The 12,551-nt window shown below is 37.6% G+C and overlaps 1 protein-coding gene across 1 annotated transcript in view; it reads left to right on the top strand.

Moving 5' to 3' along the window:
* The window catches only part of RIT2 (Ras like without CAAX 2), a gene marked incomplete at both ends in the record, with an annotated part of 196,019 nt that overhangs the window by 47,350 nt on the left and 136,118 nt on the right, over positions 1 to 12,551 (top strand). Inside the window, one exon of the mRNA XM_082075228.1 lies at positions 10,757 to 10,813. Within this exon, the coding sequence (XP_081931354.1) occupies positions 10,757 to 10,813 (57 nt within the window). The remainder of the gene's footprint in view (positions 1 to 10,756; positions 10,814 to 12,551) is intronic.

The raw sequence follows: 12,551 nt of genomic DNA, 5'->3' as shown, positions 1-12,551 counted from the left end.
AAGTGGGATGCAAGAGAGTGAGAGTCAGAGCTGACAGGAACAAATAGAAAACGAGCAGGCCTTGGAGGTGATGGAAATAATTTTTCAGGGGTCAGCAGATGCCTGTGCAGAGCTTTCTGCAACTCAGTCTTTAACCAAGACCAAGCCAACACAAGTTAACAGAGGGATCCATTTGTAACAATTCAAACAACAGGGGAGATCCCACTTGTTTCTATTCTGGCTGTCTCAGTTTTCTCTATCAAAAATTTAAGTGACCTGTGGTGGTTTTTTGTTTTTTTTTTTTTTGGTGTGTGTGTGTTTTTTTGTATGTGTTCATTTTTCATTTTAATGAGACAGATTTAATTTAAAAGTCTTCTGGATTTTAAAAGTCTGCCCTTGTATTGCTTACCACTCTTTGCTGGAGATCTCAGCTTTGGCAGGTGAACAAAATACCTATAATTTTTAGGCAACAGCAGTGCAAAACCCAACACTGTAGCAACAGCCTAGTATATGCAGCAGATTGTTGGACAGTAAGCTTCTGTTTTTCTAGTACACCAGAATGAATTTAACATAGAGACATAAAATGTAGTTTGCCCTCATTTCACAGCAAATGCTCAATAAATAATACATCATGATACCTAAAAAATTAATAATTGTTGTTTACAGACTTTGCAACATTGCTTCCTGAAGTGACACGGTAGAGCTGTTATCCTATTTCTTACAGGGTATAAAAATGTAAAAATGTCTGTTCTGGATCAGAAAAAAGGTTCCTTTAGACTGGTATCCTGTCTTTGAATTTAGTCTGTAGTGGTTGTTCTGGGAAGAATATATGAACAAAATATAAGATACAAAAACTTCTGCTTGAAAACCTTCATATCCTCCAGCAGTATGAAAATAAGAGTGTCTTACCATGGGGTGAAATCTCTGAGTTTATTAGAACCAGTTTTTAAAAAAATCCAAGTTTTTAATCCAGCAATACACTTTTCCATTAAACATGTTCTGAGAAAATCACATTTAATTATACTTAGAGTGTAAAAATATTTATTGTTAGATAATATAATTTTGTATATCTGTTTACCTTCCCTGTACTCCTAAAATTTTGTAAAATTCTGTAATACCCTGCATTAGACATCACTCTTCTTCTCATTCATCTTTTTGACCGAAATGTATACTCCTGAGATACTTGTCATATAATTTCTGGTAAACATAATCTTCAACCACTATGGATGTTCAGTGCTCAGATCTATCACAATATATGTCTCACATGGAAGTGTGTCATCCTATTGATTTCAGTGTGAGGCAGGTCATTCACATATGCTTCCACGCAAGGATTTTAGTCTCCACTCAAGTTAGCTACAGGGAAGACCTCTCTCAACTTTGACATTGTAGCTGTTGTTTGTGATTTTGGTTGGCACTGATGTGAAGCACTTGAGTGTAACAACATTATTTCATCATTCTGACTCTTTTTGTTTTGGTTCAGGGGACTACTGCCAGTTATTTATTCAAAAACATACTGCGATCTAAATGCAGCATGCATAGATAAAATAAATATGAATAAATCAGAGGAAATATACTGTATACTCAAATCACATAGTCCTTTGTGACCTGGAAAGCTGTCAGCTGACAGAGATGGTTGCTATTCCATAAGATTTCTTAGTAAGGGATAGGAAAAAAGATAACACTGCGCTACCTCAGAAGTGAGACACATTTTGTTCAAAACAGCAAAGGCTGCAGATGGGCTGGCTTTCATTGCATGAGTTGTATATGAACATCTTTCAGATTTCTTTTTTTTTCTGCCCTACAAAAATGTATGATAAACAGGGTTATGACGAGGAAATTTTTTCCATATGAAAACTTCTCCTTGGAAAGCAGGAGGTTCTTTAGAAAATGTTTGAGATCAAAAGAATGTAGTATTTTAGGAAAGCAAACATTTATTTTCATCACTGATACTAGTTGAAGACCTGACTGTAGATACTATCTGTACTAAAATCACAGAATCATAGAATCATTTTGGTTGGAAGAGACCCTCAAGGTCGTTGAGTCCAACAGTTAAAGCAACACTGGCACTAAACCATGTCTCTAATAACATAGTCTAGATATCTTTTAAACATGTCCAGGGACGGTGACTCCACCATTTCCCCTGGTAGACTGTTCCAATGTTTAACAACCCTTTTTGTGAAGAATTTTTTCCTATTATTCAATATAAACCTCCCCTGATGCAACTTGAAACCATTGTCTGTCATCTTCTCACTTGCTACTTGGGAGAAGAGACCAACACCTTCCATCCTACCACCCAGTTGTAGATAGCAATAAGGTCTCACCTCAGCCTCCTTTTCTCTGGGCTAAACAGCCCTAGTTCCCTCAACTGCTCCTCATAAGACTTGTGCTCCAGACCCCTCACCAGCTTCATTGCCCTTCTCCAGCACCTCAAGGTCTTTCTTGTCCTGAGGGGACCAAAACTGGACAAAGAATTTGAGGTTTGGCCTCATCACTGCCAAGTACAGGAGACGATCACTTCACCGGTGCCACTGCCATACTAGTGCTGATACAAGCCAGGATGCTGTTGGCCTTTTGGGCACCTGGGCACACGGCTGGCTCATATTTAGCCTCTCTTATCCAACATCCCCACGTGCTTTTCCACCAGGCAACTTTCCAGCCACTCTTCCCTGAGCCTATAGCATTGCATGGGGTTGTGCTGACCCAGATGTAGGACCCAGTGCTTGGCCTTGTTGAACGTTATACAGTTGGCCTCAGCCCATAAATCCAGATGGTCCAGATCCCTCTGTAGAGCTTTCCTACCCTCCAGCAGATCAGCTTTCCCACCCAACTTGGTGTCATCTGTAAATTTGTTGAAAGTGCACTTAATCCCCTCATCCAGATCACTGATAAAAATATTAAACAGAACTGGCTCCAATACTGGGTCTTGGGCAGCACCATTCATGACCATCTGCTAACCTAATTTGACTCCATTCACCACAACCCTTTGGGCCTGGCCACACAATCAGTTCTTTACCCAGGGAACCTGTCCAAGCCATGAGCTGCCAGTTTCTCCAGGAGAATGCCATTGGAAACAGTGTCAAAAGCTTTACTAAAATCTAGGCAGGCAACATCCAGAACCTATCCCTCATCCACTAAGTAGGTCTCCTTGTCAGAGAAGGAGATCAGGTTGGTCAAGCAGGACCTGCCTTTCATAAGCATATGCTGACTGGACCTGATTGCTTTGTTGTCTTTGATGTGCTGCGTGATGGTACTCAAGATGATCTGCTCCATGACCTCCTCCAGCACCAAGGTCAGACTGACAGGCCTCTAATTCCCCAGATCCTCCTGCTGGTGCTTTTTGTAGATGGGCATCGTGTTTGTCAACTTCCAGTCAACTGGGACCTCCCCAGTTAGCCAGAATTGTTGATAGACAATGGAAAGTGCTTTAATGATCACTTCCGTCAGCTCCTTCAGCATCCTTGGGTGGATTTCATCTGACCCCATAGACTTGTGGATGTCTAAGTGGTGTAGCAGGTCGCTAACCATTTCCCTTTGAATTATGGAGGATTTATTTTGTTCCCCATGTTCTGGCTCAGGTGACTGGTTACCTGCAGCACAACTGTTCTGACTATTAAAGACTGAGGCAAAGAACACATTTAGTACCTCAGCCTTTCCCTCATACTCTGTCACTATGCTTCCCCCTGCATCCAACAGATGGTGGAGAATCTGCTTAGCCTTCCTTTTGTTGCTCAAGTCTTTATAGAAGCATTTTTTGCTCTCTTTTATGGCAGTAGCTAGGCACAGCTCTAGTTGGGCTTTGGTGCTTCTAATTTTCTCCCTGCATAACTTCCTGGATTCCTTGTAGGCTCCCTGAGTAACCTGCCTTTTCTTCCAAATATTTTCCTTTTATTCCCAAGTTCCAGCCACAGCTTTCTGTTGAGCCAGGCTGGTCATCTTCTCCACCAACTTGTCTTTCAGCACACAGGCATAGTCTGTTCCTGTGTCTCTAAGATTTCCTTCTTAAAGAGCAACCATCCTTCTTGGACTACTTTGTCCTTCAGGACTGTCTCCCAAGGAAGTCTGCCAGTCAGCCACCCAAACAGGTCCAAGTCTGCCCTTTGGAAGTCCAAGGTATCAATTCTGCTGACTACTCTCCATATTTCTCCAAGAATAGAAAACTCGATTGCTATACCCAAGGTGGACTCCAACTGTCACATTACCCATGAGTCCTTCTCTGTTCACAAATAACAGGTCCAGTGAGGCACCTTTCCAAGTTGACTCACTGACCAGCAACATCAGGAAATTGTCTTCCATATGGTCCAGGAGCCTCCTAGACTGTTTCCTCCCTGCTGTGTTGAGTTTCCAGAAGACATCTACTAAGCTGAAGTGCCCCACAATAACAAGGCTTAGCAATTGTGAGACTTCTCTCAACTGCCTGCAAAATATTTCATCTGCCTCTTCATAGTGGTTGGGTGGTCTATAACAGACTGCTACTATGATATCTACCTTGTTGGCTTTCCCCCTGATTCTTACCCATAACCACTCACTCCTATCATCACCGTCGTGAATCTCTAGACAACCTAAACACTTCCTAACACACAGGGCTACCCCACCTCCTCTTCTTCCTTGGAAGTCCCTTCTGAAGATCTTACAGACATCTAATGCAGCACTCCAGCTGTGTGAGTCATCTCGGCATGTTTCCATGATGGCAACTATGTCACAGTTGCCCAGCTGCACAATGGCTTCCAGCTCCTCCTGCTTGTTGCCCATACTGCGTACACTGGTGTAGATGCACTTCAGTTGGGCCACCGACCCTGCCACCTTGTTGTGGTGGGAAGCTCTAATTCCTACGTGACCATTCTCAGGTGCATACGATATATATTTTCTCCACCTGAAATTGAGAACACAGGGAAAAGTTCTCCAAAAGAACTTTCTGTGTCACTGATTGAAGGCAATCTTTTTGACTGGGAAACACCTTAAAATCAAAGAGGTTTTTTGCCTCTTCCATCCATGTTTGAATTCTGTTTGAGAAAATTCCTATTCTGGTGGCTAGAAATAGTTTCTAATATGTAGTCTGTCTTTGTTCATAGCCAGCATCTCCCATTTGTTTCACAGTAAAATTTCCCCTTAGCTTTAATAGCTTTCTTTTTCTTGGTTGTCTTGATTTATTTCTTGATTTATTAAGCAGGCAGAAACTGAAAGTACATGAAATCTTCCTCAGACTGTATTCAGAATTTTTCTAATTTTTTTTTATTCAAATATATTCTAGCAGTATTGGTGTCTCCAGCCATTCAAAGTTGCTGTGAGTGTTAATGCAATTCAGAGAGCTGATAAGATTTTGTGAGAACTATTATCTTCACCACTTGATGTTCATCATGTAAAAGTTTGCACATTTTTATTGCAAAGTCCAGTTGATAAGATTCAATGGGCAGAAGAATGATTGCAAATGACTTTTTAATTGAAAAGTCAATCTAAAAGTTCAGGAGTGAGTTCCAAAAGAGTTAGTTATAAGAATGTTTGTCATTTTTCTAGGCCAATTAAAGTCAACACTTCAGTTTTCAAACATGAACATATGAAAAGATCATACATTTTAGAAGATGATACCTGGGGTCTGGTAAATTTGCAGCCATCATAAAGACTAGATCTGTTCAAATTATCCAATATTTCAGAGATAAAAGAGTAGGAAGAAAATTTTTACCTAGTTGCTGAAATAGTCTAACTTTGTTAACATTTTTACTTATTTAGTTATGTACAAAAAGCTAAGTTCAATGTGCCCTGGCCATGTTATTAGAAAGCTGTTTAATGTTACAAATTGATAGAGGCCATGACTTGTCTTTTAAACTTTTGGTATATTAATCACTTTTTCATTTCTGTGATAAAGTCTTTTCCTATTGTGCATATTTTATTAATATGGGCTACTGTTCTCATTTTATGCTCTGTAGCTTGTTTGCCACTTTGTCTATGATAATAATACCTGTATGCTTTCTTATTTTCTCATGAACTTCATGAATTAATCTATAAGTCCACCGACTTTATTACATTATTTTTTAGTCTGTCTTTTATAATAACATCTTCAAAACCTCAGTGTTTATAAAAACACAAGATCCACTGCAATAGTGGATCTAAACTATGATGAATCATCCCTACGGGATTACAGACCTCTGAGTTGCAACCACTGCCGTAATTTCATTAGACTATTTAAAGTGTAGGATTTTGTGGTGGGGTGTAAAATTATTTTGGAAACAAATTAATATATAATCATACATACCATTCAATAGAGCACAAATATGTGGAAGTTGTTGGGTGAGTAAAAAAGGGTAGGAAGATCAGTATGAGATATTCACATCAGGGATACTATTACAATAATATTCCATAAGCTCGCAAAGTACTTTTAGCCTTGAAAAACAAATGTAAGACTACTTTCAAAGATGACAGTACAAGTCAAATTTAGAACCAATTAGAAGGACAGTGGGATTCTATTCTACTTGCTCTCACAACTGTATGGGTATTGAAGCTTTTTTCCTATTAGTCTGTAGGCCTACAAAAACGCTTATTTTTTAAAAAATTGATTCAGTCCTTTACACAAAATTTAATACTTCTGCACTGATCAAAAGGAGGCTTTAGTGTAAATAATATAACCCCAACAATTTTTCTGGGCATGACATTTTCTACTGTGAGGTAAATAAATTATTACTAGGTATAGAATAGGAATTATATATAAAATAGCAGACAGGACTAAGTTTATTATTCATAGAAAACATATATCTCAGTGCCAGCATATATAACATGTATACCATTCTAGATAATGAACACTGGGTGAACATAACTGGAAACAACTAAAAGTGAAACACAAGATCTGAACACTCTTTTTACTTTGAAAACACAAGAGAACTTTAAAGTTACATAATTACTCAAGCATATGAAACTTAGAGTTATTCAGCTCTGGCAATCTGCATTTGCTTAGCCACAGATGGATATAAAAATATATTATTAATCTGAAACAATGATCCTTGTAATGGTTGCCATGTACTGTGCATGTCCCATTTAAACAGAATCATTTTCACAGTGTTATAAAATACTCATTAAAAATTTTCAGGCAACTTGCAATTCAAAATATTTCACAATATCTGTTATGGATTAAAAGGTGGTGGCTTTTACCATTTTTTAACAGACACTGCTTTTGCATGTGTATGTATTTATTCAAATATCAGTCTTATCCATTTATTCTGTTTTAATATCCTGCTTTAAAGTCACATTTTGATACAGTGCTTTGTGTGTGGCATAAATTAGAGTTAAAGGTCCCTTGTTTATAGAGCTGTAAAAATTTGGAGCAGTATTATTTGAATTTCCACAGGAAAACAGTTACAACAATATCTGATGATAGGTATGAGTGTTAATTTATATGGAAAAAAAGAGAAGGATAATGGATAAGGAAAAAAAGAAGCACTAAAGAGAATATTTTCAAGAAGCACCATGGAATACTATTTATGTGTTAGTTTTCAAAATTTATTTACTCTGAAAAATTACTTTGGAACTGATGTTAACATCAGTGAAGAAGCATGTGTATTCCAGCTGAGGCAGCTGTCCTGCTGAGGAGCCCAGGCAGAGTTGGTTATGAACAGGTCTAACTCCCAAGGTTCCAGCTGAGTTGTGTGGTTTCATGTCAGTGGTGACTGAGCCTTCTTTTACTTTGGGAAGCACTCCACCAACTCCTGATCATCAGTCATAACTAATTTCTGCATCTCCTGCAGCCGAGACTGCAGAATATCTGTTAATCCTCTCCTCTCCTCTCCTCTCCTCTCCTCTCCTCTCCTCTCCTCTCCTCTCCTCTCCTCTCCTCTCCTCTCCTCTCCTCTCCTCTCCTCTCCTCTCCTCTCCTCTCCTCTCCTCTCCTCTCCTCTCCTCTCCTCTCCTCTCCTCTCCTCTCCTCTCCTCTCCTCTCCTCTCCTCTCCTCTCCTCTCCTCTCCTCTCCTCTCCTCTCCTCTCCTCTCCTCTCCTCTCCTCTCCTCTCCTCTCCTCTCCTCTCCTCTCCTCTCCTCTCCTCTCCTCTCCTCTCCTCTCCTCTCCTCTCCTCTCCTCTCCTCTCCTCTCCTCTCCTCTCCTCTCCTCTCCTCTCCTCTCCTCTCCTCTCCTCTCCCCTCCCCTCCCCTCCCCTCCCCTCCCCTCCCCTCCCCTCCCCTCCCCTCCCCTCCCCTCCCCTCCCCTCCCCTCCCCTCCCTCTTTTGCCCTGGATTTCTGGTTTCACATTGCAATTCAGTGACTAAAGAGATCCTCCAGGGTACCTCAACTCATTCTCTCTAAGAAAACAAAACTGTGTTACCTTCTTCTGAGAGAGGGTGCTAATCTCCATGCAGGAGGCGGCAAGCAGTAAAGAGGCCCAAATGTTTCCTTACCCTGTTGCTTAGGAGGAGCTCTTGGCAAAGGGTTGTAATGGACGCAGTTGTGGGACAAAACACATAAAATTAACTTTTTATTCACCATTTGCCTAGCCAGGTAACTGTAAGATGTTTTCATTTCATTATGTAGAATGCTTTCTGAACACCTTTCTCAAACTCTCTCCCTCTTCAGATTCATTTTATGTTTAGGTAAATCAGCTTATGTAGAGGTTTGTGCTGTGACTAGCATCAGGTTTGCCAAGTTGTTGCATCTGACATTACAAGACACAAGTTCCTCCTCAGATCTTTCTCTAATGCACTGTGTGCAGCCTAGTTTTCTGTGAAAGTTTTGATGGTATATACACACACAGTGGCATGGGACATATGAATTTTACATGGCCCAGTGGCTAAAATTTTGCATTTACAGTAGAAAATCAGAAGGATAGTTCCAAGTTATTTCTGTCCTCTTAGGTCCTGTGGATTTAATGACAATATAAATGACGTATTGACTTGGGGCTGTCTCAGGAGAGAGGAAAAATGTTAACCATGAGTTCTGTGTGTCCTCTGAGAATTTTGGTTTCTGTTGTAACAACGGACTTTGTGATGCAAGCATAGCTTCAAAAGGAAGCAGAGTGAAGTTATGTACAGAGTAGTTTGCTTCTGAAAGGAAAAGCTTGGCAAGAAAATGCAGCAGGTAGTGAAACAAATTGAATTAATTTGTAGAACAGGCCCTCAGAAAGCCTCAAATGTGTAGGCATAGAACATATGAACAGCATCTCTGCTAGCTGCCTCTGCTTCTCAAAGCAAACTAGGCAGATCACATTAGGCATCAATTTATTCTTCATAAACCACTAACAGTTATCAGATGGAGGTGCCTAAAAATCTGTTGTGATTAAAAAGCAGGTGTCCTGGAAAACAAAGTGTCCAAACATACACGGTACTTAAAAGTCTGTATTTGACAACAGATAATATAGAAGACATGAATGTCACCACACATATAATTATTCCCTTATCATATGGATAGACTGAATGAACTTCTTTTACACCATTACCCTCTCTGAGTTAGTGAATTTATAACGCTGCTTCTTAACATTTATATTTGTTCACACTACAGATGAAATAATTTATTAACATAGTAATAAATATTTAATACTCCTTGTCTGTATAATTTTGTAAAACTATCTCCTTAAGCCCTTGATTCTTAAAAATATAAGGACAGACATTAAACTAAGACAATGCTGTTTTAAAAATAGGTCTGTTTATGCACAAATTTTTTAAAATGTCATATTTCACCTCTACTATTGAAGGTAACTGAAATGTTCAAGACATAAGGTAGAATATCACATTTGATTGAACATGTTGTGACTGATAGCTATCATTCAGATGTTGTACTTTATTTAAAACAAATGTCCATGCAACATCTATAGAGGAATTTTAATGCAAGCAATTAAGAAAAAAAATATGTATATTGGATAAAAATTCAGGCAAAATTTTTAAAATGTTTTTTCACATTTGAAGGTCTTCTCTTCACAGCTTTCAGTATTAGGTAGGTAACATTCCCTTTCAAATGAACTGATATTCAAACTCCTGAAGAAAAACAACAAAAATAACATAACTTTCCATGTTTTCCCTGGTAACTGATTTAATTGCTGTGGCTGCTGAATACCCAAGCCTACTTTCATGGTTATTCAAAATACTTGAACTTCAGATGTCATGTTGGAAACTCACATTGGACAGGATTTGATACTTCTGCTTTCTTCATAAATTGGAATTTGACTTCCAGAGTGCCACTTATTCCAAAGAAAGCAAAGCAGTTTTGCTGAAAGCTCATGTAACTTTCCAAAAATTTCTAAAACCAGGTAATATTCAGCCATAAAAGTCTGTTCAGAAAAGTACAAGCTCTAGGTAGTTAACATAAGCATTTGTCTGCTGCATCAATTTTAGTGTCTTAGGTATTCCTAAAATACACCAGAAATCAACTCAGGTACTGCAGTTAGTGGCATTTTGTAATATCATGAAAACTTTTATGAATCAGAGTTGCAAATTATGTTTTTTGTTTTCTTCATGTTAATTTTCATCTGTATATGGTTGTATGGTATATATGATATATGGTATATTATGTTAACAGTATTTACCACGTGTTAAAAAGATGTAACATTTTAATACAGTGATTGATAAAATGCAGTTTAAAAATCAGAAATTAAGATGAATAAAGAAGTTTAATTCCTGTTTTTCCATTTATCAGTTCTTAGTTATCACTGTAATGTGAATGCATTCTTGCAGCTCTAGACATAAATAATTTTGACTCATTTTCTAAGCTGATACTTATACAAATGAATTATCTGCTTGTTCTTCTCCCTGTTGTCATTTAAATACAACAATATAATTATTTTTTTCTTCCTTCTCTCTTTCTCCTCTCCAGCAATGACAATGCAGTTCATAAGCCATCGTTTCCCTGAGTACCATGATCCAACTATAGGTGAGTAAAGATTATTCTCTACTTCATCCTTTTCAATATCTCTGCCTATTTGAGATTTCCATAAAGTGAGAAAGTGTTCCTAAATAACATTTAGACAGAAGCAATATTTGCACAATTTGTACAATTTGTACAAATAAACCTTAGTTTTGTTAATGACAATTAAATTGGTAATGCTACAATTTTTTCTTAGTGAAATGCTTTATACAAAATATCTTTAAACAACAGATTTGTGGCTTCATGCTCTATAACTATTAATATCTGTGCAATTATAATAAAAAAATGCAAAATAAAAATGTTACAAGATAAAAAACAGTATTTCAAAATACTAAAATAGATGTAAAAACTGTCTGAAGTGGGTTTTTTTTAAAGTTTTGATATTTTAATATTGTTTTCCACTATTAAATTCTTAGTTCAACTTCTCAAGAAAAATTAAGTTATTATTGAATTTAATACACTAGAAACGCACTGAAACACAATATATATGCTGACCATTGCATGAGTACGTGCCTAGTGTACAAATGTAAGGGTAGTTACACTTATACAGTCCTAAAATTTCGTTCAGCCCTTTGAAAGCAGCCACAAGGGGGATGTGGCCCCAATGAAAATGAGTTTGACACCCCTGACTTAGACTAAAAAGCCTTTGTATTTATACATGTGTAATATTTAGTTATATATAGAAGAAGATAGCAGAATCTGGGCCTGATAAGTGGGAGGCTCTAAAAATATAAACATTTACAAAGATTGCTTTAAATATATATATATTTCCAGTCCCCTCAGCCAAGACAATTTTGTGTTGTCTTTGAAATTTTCAAGTATTTCAAATTTAAGTTTTACCTTTATAAAATGACTTTATTGCTAAATAGAACAGCTAATTGTAACATTTATTTTCACTTTTTATTTCTACAGTATTCCACATCTACTGGATATTAACTCTTGGTAAATTGTGCTATTTTAATGATGAAAAAAAAAAAAAAAGGTATAAACTCTACATGCCACTAGCAATTTTTTAACCATCAAAAATATTACAAAACAAAAATGAAATGTGTCAACTCTAAAGCAGGTAAAGCTACCATGTAATTGCTACAAATGCATTGCTTTCTCAGGAAAGAAATATTCATTAGATCTAATTGGAAAAGAGGGTCATTAGTAGTTACTGAAACCATTAAGTTATATACGTACACCCATCTTTATTATTAACTACCCAACTGCCATCTGTATTTATCCATATATTGTATCTTATAATAATCTTAAGTTATTGGTCTCTAGACAGTACCGCAAGATGAATAATAGATAACCACAAAGAGAAGGAAAGCTTATGATGCATTATAAGTACATACTGCAAGAATGCCTAGAGGACCTAATCAGGATGAAGGTCTCATTGAGTAAGAGACAGCTTCTACTCAGTAAAACCAACAGTCTAAACCGGAGAATAGAGAGGGAGGTAGACAACAGAGAAGCTAATGATTGAATTCAAACTCACACAGCTGGCTAGAGGCAGAACTGGGAGTATGACTCAGTTTTGTCTGTTCATCACTTCCATCTCTCAGAGCACGCTGAGGACATCCTGAGAAAGGCTTATTCCTATTCATACTCCAAAACATGTACTAAACAGCAGAGTATAAACTTGGGCTAATTATATATGTTTCCTCTTGGGTAAAGTTGTGGTATGACCCCTTAAAACTGGTCATAAGACAGAAAACACAGATAGAAGAAATTATTTGTGACACAATGTATAATC

The sequence above is a fragment of the Streptopelia decaocto genome (genome assembly GCF_964273445.1).
Source record: "Streptopelia decaocto genome assembly, chromosome: Z".
Lineage (NCBI taxonomy): Eukaryota > Metazoa > Chordata > Aves > Columbiformes > Columbidae > Streptopelia > Streptopelia decaocto.
The sequence above is the reverse complement of the archived record's forward strand: the minus strand, read 5'-3'. Positions and strand labels throughout refer to the sequence as shown.